The 16,345-nt window shown below is 45.9% G+C and overlaps 1 protein-coding gene across 8 annotated transcripts in view; it reads right to left on the bottom strand.

Annotated features, from left to right (window-relative positions):
* The window catches only part of FRMD4A (FERM domain containing 4A), a 424,512-nt gene that overhangs the window by 89,610 nt on the left and 318,557 nt on the right, over positions 1-16,345 (bottom strand). For all 8 annotated transcript variants that reach the window (XM_064142608.1, XM_064142610.1, XM_064142606.1 and 5 more), the window contains one exon: positions 12,787-12,879. In XM_064142608.1, coding sequence (XP_063998678.1) covers positions 12,787-12,879 — 93 coding nt within the window. The remainder of the gene's footprint in view (positions 1-12,786; positions 12,880-16,345) is intronic.

Here is a 16,345-nt window from a genome sequence, read left to right as displayed (position 1 = left end):
ACTGCAGATCTCCTCCTGTTACCACCCTTTCTAAATACGGCGAAGGAATCTGCACCTTACAATGACCAGTGTCAGTGACTAAGGAGGCAGGAAAAAGCATCCATCTGCTAAGGCAATGAACCAAGTGAAAAATCTGGGGTAAATTCCTAACTCCTTGAACATTGGTTTCCTTCATGACCTTCAGAAAACCATTTAGCTACTTGGAGCTGTTGTGTTCTGTTTAGAAAATAATCCATCCTCTGCCCCCCTCTGCTTGTTTGCCTGCTAGGTTTATAAGCCACTTCTTACAGCATGTTTTCATCAATTTTAAGGGCAGCTCTCAGATTTCTGTTGAGGACTCCCCTGAGAGCAGCATTCCTCCATGTGGTGTGAAGCTGATATACTCAGGAAATACTGGATGGGTTGGACAGAGAAACTGGCGGTACAACACATCTAACACTTCAGCTTCACTACCTACATCTCTTGCCATACAGCCAACAAAGAGCTCTGCCTGAAGCAGCTCCTGCAAGAGGATCCTTGACAGCCAGCAACTGTTGCTATGAAAAATTAGGTGCCTGCAAAAAGATTGTAGAAACCAAAGAAACAATTTTTGAATTTTTGGAAGATGTGCCAGTGTTATTCATCTGCTTCTGCATTCCTCAGCCCTCCCCATCCCCAACAGCTTATAATTCATCAAGGACACTTTCTAAGCATTAATTAAATAGGCCAGTGAATATTATGCTGGGTAATGAACACGAAGTACCTATCCTGACAGTATCACACAGTATCACAGTATCATCAAGGTTGGAAAAGGCCTCACAGATCATCAAGTTCAACCCTTTACCACAGAGCTCAAGGCTAGACCATGGCACCAAGTGCCACATCCAATCCTGCCTTGAACAGCTCCAGGGACGGCGACTCCACCACCTCCCCGGGCAGCCCATTCCAGTGTCCAATGACTCTCTCAGTGAAGAACTTTCTCCTCACCTCAAGCCTAAATCTCCCCTGGCGCAGCCTGAGGCTGTGTCCTCTCGTTCTGGTGCTGGCCACCTGAGAGAAGAAAGCAACCTCCCCCTGGCTACAACCACCCCTCAGGTAGTTGTAGACAGCAATAAGGTCACCCCTGAGCCTCCTCTTCTCCAGGCTAAACAATCCCAGCTCCCTCAGCCTCTCCTCGTAGGGCTGTGCTCAAGGCCTCTCCCCAGCCTCGTCGCCCTTCTCTGGACACGCTCAAGCATCTCAATGTCCCTCCTAAACTGGGGGGGGCCAGAACTGGACACAGGACTCAAGGTGTGGTCTAACCAGTGCAGAGTACAGGGGCAGAATGACCTCCCTGCTCCTGCTGACCACACCATTCCTGATGCAGGCCAGGATGCCACTGGCTCTCTTGGCCACCTGGGCACACTGCTGGCTCATGTTCAGGCGGGTATCAATCAGTACCCCCAGATCCCTCTCTGTCTGGCTGCTCTCCAGCCACTCTGACCCCAGCCTGTATCTCTGCATGGGGTTGTTGTGGCCAAAGTGCAGCACCCTGCACTTGGAGCTATTGAACCCCATCCCATTGGACTCTGCCCATCTGTCCAGGCGGTCAAGGTCCCGCTGCAGAGCCCTTCTGCCCTGCAACCCAGCCACATCTGCCCCCAGCTTGGTGTCATCTGCAAACTTGCTGACTACTCCCTCTCAGCAGCAGGAAAATAATAATAATGTGTACTGCAGAAGTTACCTCAGAAGATTTCAGAAGCTGCTGCATCTGAAACATTTCAGGCGTTTTAGTTGTGAGGCCATGTCTCATACTGATCAGATTGCTCTCTGTTAAGCATTGGTTAACTGACAACTTGCTCTGAGACAGCTTAAGCCCCTCATGCTGTGATGAATAACAATTCCCATCGTAGCCAACCAAGCACAGACATTTATATGGCATGCCTGTGAGAAGTAACTGTGGAAATTTCTGATCCTTAGATGATGGGAAGCTGGCACTACTGCACTTTCTCCTTTGCATGGCACACTTGCTCACCTCTGACTTGCAGAAGGGAAAAATGCCTAGCTGGGACCTGGACTCTGGGTCTTCAGCAGATGGAGAATCCCTGTCTGCTTCTGCTGACTTAATATGTGAGCCCAGTTGTGTGTGTGCATATGGACAAAAGTCACCAGTGTATTTCCACACACCAAAAGAAACTGTCAAGCGTTGCCTTTCATATACAGCCCTGTCATCCTGAACTTAGCTATCTATCACCTAGCAGGAACCAGGTTCTGAGCAGTTGAGTTCCTGACTGTGCAAATATGCTGTCCTAGCACTAGACAACACAAGCCCCTGTATTTATTTCCAAGCAGAAACTGACAAGCAATAAAAGTACTTCAGTCTGGTCTTCAACACAAGCAGGACCACAGCAAATGGATGTCTTGTCTTCAGGTGTAGATCTATCCTGTGGCAGTGATTTCATCCTGCTTCTTGTGATGTTTGACTCTGGTGGGAACTGGTTGGTCCAAAATTCCCATTCTGGTGCAATGCTGTTTTTCTTCAAAGAAAATTAAAATATTTAAAGAGCTTTGGAACACCTCAAAAATGTTTCAACACTTGGCTTGACTAAGTAACAGCATCCTCTTGAGGAGCTTCTCTACCAGAAAAAAAACAAGAAATTCAAACTGGAGGCCTGACTAGGGCAAAGGGTTGCTCTTGCCACCCAGAGAGCCCAGGTCAGGCCAGGGCATACCAAAGCACTCTCTTATTACTGTCCTGTCAAGCTCCACTCCTCAGAAGTCTTGCAATAGTGAGGTGGCCACAGGGACATAGGAGGCAGCTGGGAGAAGGCCATGCCAAAGTGTGTGGCTATGGTGTGTCGGTACAGTGCTGTGTGAGAGCAGTGAAGATGCTTGCTGCTGATCAAAGTAACCATGATAACAGTGTGGGCAGTGTTTTTTGAGTGAGTTTCTGACTTTTCCAAAGGACAGGAATTGGAGACTCAGTATTTGCAAATGGACTATCTCCCCTCCAGCCCTGTGATACTGCCTCCGTGCAGGGAGGCAAAACATCCCTCTTGGGCCTATGAAGAACAGGAAGGGGGGAAAAATCCACAATAACAATCCCAAGGGCTCTTCTCTTCCCTGGTGAAAACATTGTTTTTACCATGAAAGAGGAAAATAAGGAGTGAAAAGAATTTCATGGAAGAAGCGATAACAAAGCAAAGAATTTTGGTTTTGATGAGCAGTCACCTTCCTCAGTACTTCCTCCTGCCCTAGGTGGGAAACCCAGGTGCAAGACAAAAGGACTGAAATGGGAAGAGGTGTCTCCTATGTCCTTCCCAGATGGTTGACTCCATTCTGGTTAGGATTCAGGACATTGCTGTCAGTAGACCTCAGTGTCTCTGTCAATGGTCTGGCTCTAAGTTGATAATTACAAAGCAATGGATAAAGGAGAAGACCCCTTTTCTGCCTCACCCACCCTGGGGTCTGGCTCATTATTCCTCACCATGTCATTCAAAACCTCTGAGCATAATGTGAAAAATACAAGGCCATTTTCTAACCAAGAGAAGAAAAATCACAGGCATCACTATAAGGGGCTTAAATGCAGGTGTCATTATGTCCAGTGTCTCATGCTAACTGAGTATTCTGAGCAGCTCAGGCTGCAGAGCTCCTTTTATGTCCCAATCCCTGTTTCCTAAGAGTCATGCGTGTGCACTTTTATGTGCTGACACTTAAAGCAGACAATGGTTATGCTAAATAGTTGGACTGTTAAATAATCAGACAGGAATGAAAATCAGCTAAAAAGCTCCATTTACCTCCCCTTCTGCATTCTTTTTGCTTCTGAACCCACTTCCTGTCCCCTTCTCTGGTGCCATCCTCAAGCCTCTCTCACCCAGCACCTGGGACTGGTATGCAGAGGACAAGACCTATATCTACTTCTACATCATTGCAAGGAAGCCACGAAACTGAAGGTGAATCTGATCCTAGGAACAGAAAGAATTGCAGCTAACTAAAACCCCAGTGGCTACTTGAACCTGAGCCTGTTCCTTTCTCTCTCCTCCTAGCTGTACTGCACTCTGAAGCTGTTTGCAGCTTCACCCACCACCCATTCATTTTTCTGAGTGGGTGGAAGAGGTTGGCCCATTGAAGTGCTAGAAAACCATGTGCTTTGGGGATTTTTGCTCAGCCCTAGGCCTTATCTTTTCCATATACAAAACACTAAGTTCTCCCAGGTAACCAGCAATAGAACAAGGGGACACAGTCTCAAGTTGTGCCAGGGTAGGTATAGGCTGGATGTTAGGAGGAAGTTCTTCACAGAGAGAGTGATTGGCATTGGAATGGGCTGCCCAGGGAGGTGGTGGAGGCACCGTCCCTGGGGGTCTTCAAGAAAAGCCTGGATGAGGCACTTAGTGCCATGGTCTAGTTGATTGGATAGGGCTGGGTGATAGGTTGGACTGGATGATCTTGGAGGTCTCTTCCAACCTGGTTGATTCTATGATTCTATGATTCTAAGGGATTTGCTTAGGAATATATAGAGACCAGCTGTCTTCCCCTGTTCCAGGCTGTACATCTGGGAGTCTTTGCAAACCACAAAGTGCTCCAGCATCATCGTTGAAAGGTGAAGGAATCAAGGTGGATGCAGGCACATTTCTCTCTGATGTTTGGTTACACTACCAAGGCACTGATCTCACTGTGGGCCCTCTGTGATCATACTTGGTGGGGAGTCAAGCCTGACCAAGCCATAAGAGAAGCAATGCAGCTCCATATATTCAGCAAATCACACCACCCCTGAAGTGTCTTGTGGAGCTTAGTTTGCAAGTACATCTTTGTACAAACAGGCCTATTGCAGCTCTTCTTGACTTGTAGTGATGTGGTTATCTGTTCCAGATGCAGGGTGAAAGCAGTGACTGGGTCACAGATATATGCTACCTTCCCACCCAACTCTCCCTCAGTCACCAGGGGAATTTCCCCACACTCTCCTGTGTACAACTCATCTCTTTCCTGCTCTTTGATCCTTAGCCAGAGTGACATCTTGGCTATTAGAGGTAACTTGCTGGGTGCGCTGTTCTGCGTAACACCATCCCTCAGTGTTTGCAGAGCATCTTTCATTTGAGGATCTTGAACCATCTGAGGAACAGAAATCCCTTCAGTCGTTCCACCGTGTTGTCAGCAGCACACAAATATATGATTTGGCTGTGAAAGCTGGCATGGGGTTTACTTCCTTACTGCCTCTACCTCTTTCTTTGTTCAGTACCACAGCAGTGGGACCTCTGCTAGCAGATCTTTCTGCTTGCTTCACTGATGACAGCAAATCACACCCACTGGTATAAGGGAGAAATACACAGATTGCAGTGAAAATGCTAACAATGTCTGCATGACTTTGACCCAGTCAGAGAATCCGTGCGTAGGCACTGACATAGCTGTTGCTGCTTGATCCAGATTAGGTACAAATCTTACACTGACAACATCCATCATTGCTGCATGGTACCTATCACTCTGTATAAATGCTCCCCAAAATTAGGCAAGACAATGCTGCCAGCATCAACACATTCAAAATGTGGCTCAAATCAACACTTTTTTTTTTAAATGCTGCCCCCCTCTTTTTTTTTTCCCTCTTGGGTGGCTCAATGGAAGGGAAAAACAACTTATGCCCTTCTCCAAACACAGCTCTCTTAGACAAATATATTCTCAGTTAAGCAGAAAACAGAAATGATGTTATGGGACTCAAGAGCCAGACTGCTATTAAGATGTGTGTGTAATGGATGGCTTAGCTCAGAGCTGTGTGCTAAGTAGCAGAGCCTCATTAGTTCCCTTCCTCAAGCAAAGGTCAGTTTTCACACAAGTAAATCTTCTGAGTGGACAGAAGTTTCTCATCTCTAAAGAGACTCTGAGGAGCAAAGCCTCCCCACAGGCAATTTATTACACCTTCCCCCGGGGTGAACAGAGCAGGGGGCCACCCTGAGAAGGCTGCCATAAATTGTCTGCAGGGAGCCTTGTCTTCCAGCACAAACAAGGTCTGAGTGCCTGTATTTATACACTGTGGCTGGTTGGGAGCAGGGTTTTGGAGGGCTGCTGGCTTTTGAGATCTTCCTGCTTCATGTATACACAGCTGATGAACACCAACCAGCAAAACTCATGCTGTACAGAGAGACTTGGGTTATAGCACAGCTTTGCCAGACCTTCTAGACAGAGCAACTCACAGGAATCCCTTAAAACAAGTTAGTTTGACTGTGTTGATTATGTGGGTTTGATGTCCTGATTTTTTTGCTATTGTTTCTACAGCAGCCCAGCAGTGGATGGAGCTGCAGAGGTATAATGTGAGCAGGAGATGGCTCTTTGTCTCCACTTGTATGTAACATAAACTGTCTGCAAGCTTGGCATGAGGACTTACTAGTTAAGTGGAGCTAGAGTGAGACAGCACAGCTGGAAGGAGCTCAGAGTAGAGATGAGTAGCCAGGAGGATGAGGACAGAGCACCTGAAATATCTCAGGGCAGTTCCCTGAACTATTCTGGTATGATCAAACTCCTTGGCAAAGTAGTGTCCAGCACTGCCCCGCTTGCAGCTCCTAATCTAATTTCTCTGGGAGAAGGAAGCTGAGTGGAAGTGAGTCACACACCCAGCCACAGTGTGCTGGGATTGCCATGTGTGTTAGGGAAGTTGAGAGTAGGGTGCCCTCAGCCTGCATCCCAGGCATGTCTTCTGGCCAGTGTTGGAGGCAGCCATGCATTTCAGCAGCAAGTTGTAAGGTCTGCCTAGTGCTGTGAACAATCTGTAATAGCAACCACTGTCTCCCTTTCAGGGTCAGCTGTTTCCAAATAGTCTCCTGCTTCTTTTGTTTTTGACCTCAGTCCTGGAATACAGGTTTAAAGACCGGTTACAAAGGAGGGCTGGAAAACTAAAATAACATAAGGCATCACTAGCATCTGAAATCTGGTCCAAGGTAGTTGTTAATGTCTTGTAGATGAGAAATGTTTCCTCAAACTTGGCTGTGCCAACCCTGTTTGAAATAATATTCTGAATGTATAGGTTTCACTTGATGTACACAGAGAGGATTAACCAGATGAGAAGAAGTAGCTACAGTGTAGATGCCTACATTTGAGCAAGGGTCTGTGGTCAGTCAAGAGATGTAGGTAGTTTAGACTGCAACTTACAGAAGTTCCAAAGCAGTCATCTGAAATACATCAGATGAATTTTTACTGAGAAGTGCCTATTTCTTTCCAGTGGTTATACAGGGAAGCTGTACTAGTTAACCCTGACACAGAGCTGTGTAACAATTAAACACCTCAAGTTTGGTATGGTGAATTCCATTGCAGACATCTGCCCCATCTGCCTTTGACCTGGACCACTGCCAGTGCACACAGGGCTAAGTTCCTTCAGCTTAATGGAAGCAGTGACACGCATGAGCTTTACACTTTGTGTTTCAGTGCTGGTCTCTTATTTAAGGCTACTTTGTTCTGTAGTAACTGTGGTAACCTGGCAAAACATCTGGCCCCAATATTGAGAGTCCTGAGCCCCCCGGCTCCCATGCTGACTTCAGCCTAGCCAGTACGTATGAACACATGCCAGACATTGCTGGATACAGGCATTCCTTTGTGGGAATACTGCTGGGCCATAGAGACAAACTCTGCCCCACAATGTATTTGAGCACTGAGGATTTATTTCACTTTTTTCCCCAATGTCTTTCCATATGAGAGATGTTCTGATTCACCATGACGACTACTGCAGTGACTTGTCACTGGTTAGCTGGTGGAGCTACCCTGGGAATGCATACATTCATTCCTGGGAAAAGATCCACCAGTGAAGCCAGTTTTATTTGCTGAGCTTGTTCATATAAGCTAACAGCATGACAAACACCCAGAAGATAAAGAGCTGAGACCCATGCTGGTGGTTCCCTAGCTAAGGATTGCTGGTCTCACAAGGCTATTGTTTGAGGATAGGAATTCACTGCAAAGCCTGGCCAACTTTCCATGAACAAACAGCATGGCTATGCTCTGGTCCTCTCTCACCCCAAAGATTTACACAAAGGGAGTAACTTTGCTTTCCTTCTCCTGTCTGAGCCAAAGCAAAATGTTTCCTTCCCTACAAAAAATACAACCACTTTCATCTGAACCTCTGCTAGCTCTATTTTCTGTTGTCTTCCTTGCTGCCTTCATCTCCACACTTAGATTTCTCTGTCCTTTGCCATGAAGATCATGTGGGTTGCGAGGTACAATTTCAGTGTTCTCTCCTGGTCCTAAAACACCTGTGTAAAATCAGCTAGTAAAGCAATCCCTCCTTCATTCCTCCTCATCCTTTGGGTCTTGTGGACTTTGATCTGACTTGGTTTATCTGCATTATAAACCCTCTGAGGCAGGGAATGAATTTCACCAACAACCAAGTGACCAGGGCTTTAGAATGCCAACCAGAGAAGCTAATTCTAGGATAAGAACAAATATGACTTCCAGTCTCTTGCCAGAGATCCCACCTCCCTTGCAAGACACATGGTAATGCCTCTTGCTTTCATGTATGGCTTTAAAGCTATAGAAACAGATATTAGCAGAGTCTCGTAAAATAATATTGCACAACAGCCACGGGGCAGTTCACAGCTGCCCAAGCAGTTCTGATTGCTTCCTAGATTCCTGTGCTGCTCTCAGTGGAAAGCTTCCAGAGGGGCACTACAGGACAACGTGAAAACAGAGAAGCTTCAGTTATCTGTGCAAGTGTCCAAGTGCAGAAGCAATTTCATCTGAACTAATGCTAAAAACAGCCATATAAAATTCTTCTTTTGACACAGTGCTGCAAAATCTTTAGTCTTTGATTACAGAAGATAGCAAAGACACTGGACATCAGTGCTCAACAATGTCAAACACCAAGGAAATATATGTTAAAAGATGAAGCTTCAACAATAGCACAGAGATTTAAATAAGGGAGGAGAATTTCATGCTGCAAAGCTCAAGAAATTTCCTATCTTCAGTTCTTCCACAGATTCAAAGAATCAACCAGGTTGGAAGGGACCTCCAAGATCATCCAGTCCAACCTAGCACCCAGCCCTGTCCAGTCAACCAGACCACAGCACTAAGTGCCTCATCCAGGCTTTGCTTCAACACCTCCAGGGACGGTGACTCCACCACCTCCCTGGGCAGCCCACTCCAATGCCAATCACTCTCTCTGGCAAGAACTTCCTCCTAACATCCAGCCTATACTTCCCCCAGCACAACTTGAGACTGTGTCCCCTTGTTCTATTGCTGGTTGCCTGGGAGAAGAGACCAACCCCCACCTGCCTACAACCACCCTTCAGGTAGTTGTAGACAGCAATGAGGTCACCCCTGAGCCTCCTCTTCTCCAGGCTAAACACCCCCAGCTCCCTCAGCCTCTCCTCATAGGGCTGTGTTCCAGGCCCCTCACCAGCTTTGTCACCCTTCTCTGGACACCTTCCAGCACATCAACATCTCTCTTGAATTGAGGAGCCCAGAACTGGACACAGTACTCAAGGTGTGGCCTGACCAGTGCTGAGTACAGGGGAAGAATATCCTCCCTTGTCCTACTGGCCACACTGCTCCTGATACAGGCCAGGATGCCATTGGTTCTCTTGGCCACCTGGGCACACTGCTGGCTCATCTTCAGCTACTATCTACCAGTACCCCCAGGTCCCTTTCCTCCTGTCTGCTCTCCAGTGGCTCTGTTCCCATCCCGTAGTGCTGCTTGGGGTTGTTGTGGCCAAAGTGCAGAACCCTACACTTGGCCTTGTTAAATCTCATCCTATTGGCCTCCAACAGATCCACACCTGCTCCTAGCTTGATGTCATCTGCAAACTTACTGGTGCTGGACTCAATCCTCTCATCCAGATCATCAATACAGATACTGAACAGGATTGGGCCCAGCACTGATCCTTGGGGAACACCACTAGTGACAGCTGCCAACTGGATGTGGCACCATTCACCACCACTCTCTGGGTCTGGCCTTCCAGGCAGTTCTTGACCCATATCAGAGTGAATGTCTCCAAGCCACGAGCTGCCAGCTTTGCCAGGAGCTTGTTGTGACAGACAGTGTCAAAGGCTTTGCTGCAAAGGCTTTCTGAAGTCCAGACTTCATCCACAGCCTTCCCCACATTCACCAGGCAGGTAACCTGATCATAAAAGGAGATCAGGTTGGTCAGGCAGGACCTGTCCTTCCTAAACCCATGCTGGCTGGACCTGATCCCTTGGCCATGATGCCTTTGCTTAAAAAGCTCCCTACAAATGTACTTTTAGAATGATCTAAAATCTACAGCAATCTTTTGTTGGCATGCTGCCCATCAACATTGCTGCAGGCATCTTAAGAGTAAAGAAAAAATCTATGATCACATAAAAGGTGAAAATAGTTCCTCCATAGCTTCTCCTTTTTACATACTACCACTTACTGTTCTTGCCTGAAGCTTCACGTCTTCAGTAGTTACCCAGTGTGGTTAAATTGTGTGTTGCATTGACTAGAGGGAAAACCCTCACATGATTACTAAATCCTGCTAGAATAAACAGATTTCCCTGCAATGAACATCTGGCACATCCAGTTACTTGCATTACTATCTCCCCAATTAGGACCCCCAGCACCATCCTAAGCTTTCTCAACTGCAGTGCTTGGGCATGCTAATGCAAGAGAGGCATCTGCAAACGTAAGCAAGGTTTTACCAATGACACATAGGTGTCTGGGCACCCAGTCCCTTCATTAAAACCTTTGTAATTAGGCACAGTGCAGCATTGGTTATCTCTGCTTTCCACCTCATGGCAGCAGGGGAGGAGGAATGTTCTGTTTATCACATAGATGGCTCTACAAGCTGCTGTGCACCCCCAAGATTGTCAAAATGAAACCCCATCTATTTGTGAGTATCTTCACAACCGCTCCTTCAGCCCTCGCTTCAGTTCCCAGACCAGAGCTGAAACCCCATGTCACAGATATGTGGAGCCTTTCCAAATTCAGCCAGCTGGCTGGAGCCAATGTCTTCTCCAGTTGCCTTCTGCTCATATCAGATTTGGGGATGGACATAGGAACTCTTTTTAAATACTGGGAAACTTCTTCAACTTTTTGCCAGCATCTGACATCCACAGAAGGAAGAAATTCAGTAGAAAAGCCATGGTAAGTTAATGCCCATTCCTAACTCTTGAGGCATCTGGCTTTTGAGTCCATTTCAAATTGTAACTCAAGTGTGACAATCCATTCACTACCACCACAAAAAACAGCACAAGCCATGGTAGGCTTGATTTTCACATGCTCACTTTTCAGACACTGATCCTCTGTGGTTTTCCCACCTGGATTACAATTCCAGGACAGGAAAGGGCACTTATTTACTGACTGTTGTATGGATCCATAGTCCTACGATGTCTCTTGGCTAAGATTCTGCTAGAATGACTTGTCTCCACTGTGCTAACAGCTTCCACTTAACAATGCAGATGGCAGTGCTTCTGCTTGTTCAGTGGTCTTTGAAATGAGTATGAGTGGCTCAGTAGCACTGACTTACACACATTTAGCAGTTCCACTACTAAAAACTGCACTCAGCTCTTGCTCAGAGATTTCCTTGTTTTCTGTGAGATCCCTGCCCTAGCACTGACTCCTCAATTTAACCCATAGGCAAGATGCTTGATAACACATTTGCTGTGTTTTTAATGAGTTTAGTTGGTTTTGTGGTCTTGTTTTTCTCATATACACTGGAAATTATCAACTCTGGATATACCTTCATGGTCTGAAGCATGCAAAACCTAAGAGAAGAATCTAAGTTCTTCTCTTGGGAAAGACAGCAGGCCAGTTCTGGAGTCATGAGGCTTTGTGCAGCCTTGATTTGTCCTAAGATATATCCACCACTAAATATGGGGACACAACAGAACTAAGAGCTTCTTCTCTTGAGAAGCCTCCCTTGTAATTGAAGTTAAATGAATGACAATTACTACGTGGGGGAAAAAAGCTTCACTCAGGGGAAGAAACTCAAAAGTAGGTCTTCATTTTTTGTGGGTACTATGAAATGAAGGAGAGTGATGTCAGATGTAATACAACACTGGAGTGGAAAAGCTAACAGAGAAAGACACAGTAACACTGCACTGGCTGGTTGTAGACATGAGCTATCCATTAAAAGTAAGTCAAACCCCTCAACCTAATTTTGCACATATGCCATCCCAAACCCCCCCCAGCCTCCCTCTGTGTGTTTTAAAGCTGCTAGGGTAAAATTCTCTTCTCAGAATACATCTCCTTTGGAAGCAAAGATGCTGTGTACACAAGAGCACTGACAGCTTCTATCAGCTTCCAAACACTAACAGCTCCTTGCAAAATTCCCAGATGAAGAGAAATTCTCCCAAGCTGGCATAGCCTTCATTAAATCCGTTCTAGTTCAGTCCATTCCAGAAATGCTATTTGCTGGTTTTGGGTAATTCATTATACCATTATTTGGTTGATTCCAGAAGGCAAAGAGGACACAGCTAAACAGGAATTGATTTGGCCTCTGCCATAATGCACACCCTGGGCACAGTCCAGAGGCAATGGATGGCTCACCAGCAGGGAAACTTCAGGTGGCTGGCACAGGTTGGTTATTCTGGCAGAAAAAGGTCTTTGTTCGGCATCCAGAACGAAGGAGTTCAAAACCCATCAATAAAAATGTAAAGATTTAACATCTGATCTTGTTCTCATACAGGGTTTCTCTGTGGGCAGCTATGGGTGTTGGTGTGGCTACTACTTCTTTACACTTGGGTGAGATGAGTTTTCAAAGCTGAAGAGCTCAATAGAAACCTCTGTGAAAGTTTTTATTTGTCCACAGGTGTTTCTGCAGTGTAAGAAACCAACAACCTCACTCCTTGACCTCTACAGAAGCTGTATCCCATGGGATGGCCTTGCCATCATGCACTTACCTAACACAGAAGTACAAAACAACTGGTCCTGACTTCTTGGGAAAGTCATGTTCCAGCACCCGGCGGTCCAGCTGAAGCCAGTTCAGGTGTCCCCTGCCAAGAGAAAAGGCAAGTTTTGAGTCTGGAACCAAAGAGGTTTCTCATTACTCATGGCAATGAGGTCTGAAGTGTTTCAAAAGATGAACTGAAGCTTGTGCTATTTGCCCTCAGCTATTGCATGGTATTTGAAAGCCACACAATAAATGTTTGAGGAGCAGAGGCGATATCTTCCTGGCAACATTTCAGTCTGGGAATCGAACTTCTAAAGTTCAATCTGTCAGGGTGAAAGCTGGCAACACTGAGCAGGCAGGACAGCCCAAAATGTTATGAGCTTCACCTTTTTATTACAACCCCCTGGAGCAGTCATATCATTAAAAGTCTGTCAAGATTTTCATTAGAAGTCCTCATTGTTAAAGAGTTTCCACAACACCTGCAATATTTCACTCAAGGCTAAACCTGACTCTACAGCCTCAGACAGTTTATTTACCACCCACAGCCCTGCAATAGCCTCTGTAGGTTTGCCTACCCTTCGTTTTTCTTCCTTCAGAGAGCTCCTGAAAAACAGCTGCTCTGTGAAGCCTTCCAGCTCAAATTACCACATGCTGCTTTTCTTTAGCCTGGATGGTACCTGTCTCTGTTATTTTCTCCTATAATTTATCCATTTGTGCCTTGCTGCTGGAAGATTTCCTGGGCAGAAGAATCTCTGTTCTTTGTCACGTTCCCTACACTGTCAAGTGCTGTGTGTGCATGAGAGCTATTTAAAAAATACTGTTATTTGTATTACTGAGGCATCTCACTCCCCACCTGAGATAAAGGCCCTGTTAAATTAGGCACTGTGGAAACACCACAGGGGAAAATTCAGGACCCACTGAAGTCAGCAGGAATTTTGCCATGGCCTTCAGTGATGCTAGGGCTGCATCCTGTGAGCATTTTGCTGTTGATTTCAGTCAGACCAGATTTCACCCAGAAGAGGCAGCCCTTGCCTTCAGCACTCTGCTGTCTAGACAAGCAAGAGGAGATAGAATTTAAGTGAGTTTGGGGAGAATTTTACAGCAAATAAAGCAGGAAATGGAACTCAGATGTTCTGAGCTCTATTCCCCTGCCTATTTGCTAGTTCATGCTAATCCTCAAGAATAAGTCTTCATTCCACTGAAAATGAAAGAAAAAAGGAGAAACAAAGGCTTGTTTTAAAAAAAGTGTCCACTTCAGTTCCAGGCTTGCCACAAACCTTCATAATATACCCTGTCAGCAAACACACAGCTTTCACAGGGGTCTGCCCGTTAGCCCTTTGCATCATGTGCGCTTTGGACAGCTGAGGAGCCCCTTCTGAATGTAAGCATCACCTCTAGAACAGTCTAAGTGGGTTTGTAGCTCACTCCAGCTTTTCTAGAAAAATAAATACAGGGCAAAGCTTCAGGAGGCTTTGAATCACCTGAGCTCAATTGGAATTTTTCCACAGCTGGCCTGAGTTGTTTAGCCACAGAAGAGGATGAGCTGCTCTGGGACCTTCAAGCTCAGGTAGCTGAAGGTTGCCTTAGAGATCAGCTGGGACATTGTATGTGTCCCTGCTGGGTTCAGAAACCACTGTGAGAGGTGAGCCCGGGGACAGAAGGGGTCTGGGATGGGGCTGGGCCAGGAAGGGGTGGAAACGTAGTGAGTTCCTGGGAAGTAGGCAGGGGTCCTGCTTTGCAGACAGGCTGCTGAAAGCTTCCCATTTGGACATGCATGAGGGCTTGTTTTTCCCCTCTAGGTAAAGAGTGCCCTGAGCTGTGTGTTAAGGGTACAGACTTACTAACAGCATAGCTACTGGAAAGCAGTGGCATACTGCAGGCCAAACTAGTCATTTCATATGTCCCTCTTGCAGTATTTGGGCTAAGGGCAAGTCTGCCCAGCCTGGGACAGTGTATGAGTAAACTGGTCTCAGCAAGCTCTGTAGCTGGCTGTGCAGTATGATGTGATCTCCTTCTGTCATTTCTGCTGCTGAGGTGCAGTCACTGAGTGCTGGTTCAGGATCCCTGCATCATGCCCTGCTGTTCAGCACAGATGTGCACTTCAACAAGGCTTACTTTTTAGAAGACAGACACTCCAGGGTTTCAGAAAATTCATAGATTCATAGAATACCAGTTTGGAAGGGACCTCGAGGATCATCTAGTCCAACTTTTCAAAGGTTCTTAACCTGAAATGGTATATATAGGGTATATAGCTTAAATATAGTTTATATATAGGGTATATGGTTTAAATGAGATGGCCCAGCACCCTATCAAGATGGGCCTTGAAACTATCTAATGTAGGGGAATTCACCACCTGCCCTGGATGTTTATTCCAATGTCTAATAGTTCAAACTGTCATTTTTTTCCCTGGCAGGCAGTCAGTCCTCAGTAGCAACCTGGACCCCTTAGCCCTTGCATTTACCATGTTGAAAGATTCTCAGCCTAGGCACCCAAAACTTTGAGGTGTCCACATTGCCCACTGAATTGCCCTTTGTGAAATCAGTCTTTTGTCCTATTTTGTTTGTCCTGAATGTTTCTGTTCCTTTTAATAGGTTTTAGGAAGGCTGAAATTAACTGTGAAGGCCATGGTATGCATGAAGATTGAAACTAGACATGCTCACCAATTCCTAGCCAAAGTAAAAACCCAAGCATTTAACTATGTAGGCCAATGTACAAACACTGTCAGAGCAAGGAAAAGCCACACTAAGCCTGACATCTTATCTTGAACCTGTCCAGCTGCATTTGTATCACCAAAGTAGCATCCATCAGCAGCTGATGGCATTACACACCAGCTCCCACCAAGACTGATTTGTTAACAATAGGCTTACTGTCTACTTCTGTGTTTATTCAACACTAATGTCTGAGCTTGCTTAACATGGACAAGGGAGAGTTGAGAAGCCATGGTGCACAGAACTATGTAAGTCACTTCCAGGTATTTCTTCTTTGCTCTTTTCATTCTCACTGCATTTTCATTAAGAAACTGGTCGATACCATCAGTAGAAAAAGAATACATGCATATACATAGGCATATCAGTATACACATTTATGTTGCACACGTCCACAGTTGTGTGTACTGAATTACACATTTAATTGCCACAGAATTTCTGGGTTGAAGAATTTCATTACTCTCATCTGCATCACTTAAATCACTGCCAGGAGCTAATGCTCACTGTACTCAATTACCACTTACAGTCGTTCATCACCAAAGGCTTCTGCACTGCAGATTGTCACCTAACTCCTTGTTTTCAAGTGTGCATGTGTGGCATGCAGAAAACAGCAGTGGTGAACATTCTCTGGCACCTGCTGGTGGATGTAGTCTATCATAGAATATCATAGAATCAACCAGGTTGGAAGAGACCTCCAAGATCATCCAGTCCAACCTAGCACCCAGCCCTATCCAATCAACCAGACCATGGCACCAAGTGCCTCATCCAGGCTTTTCTTGAACACCCCCAGTGATGGTGACCCCACCACCTCCCTGGGCAGCCCATTCCAATGGGAAATCACTCTCTCTGGGAAGAACTTCCTCC

Source organism: Pogoniulus pusillus, chromosome 4, assembly GCF_015220805.1.
Source record: "Pogoniulus pusillus isolate bPogPus1 chromosome 4, bPogPus1.pri, whole genome shotgun sequence".
NCBI lineage: Eukaryota > Metazoa > Chordata > Aves > Piciformes > Lybiidae > Pogoniulus > Pogoniulus pusillus.
The sequence above is the reverse complement of the archived record's forward strand: the minus strand, read 5'-3'. Positions and strand labels throughout refer to the sequence as shown.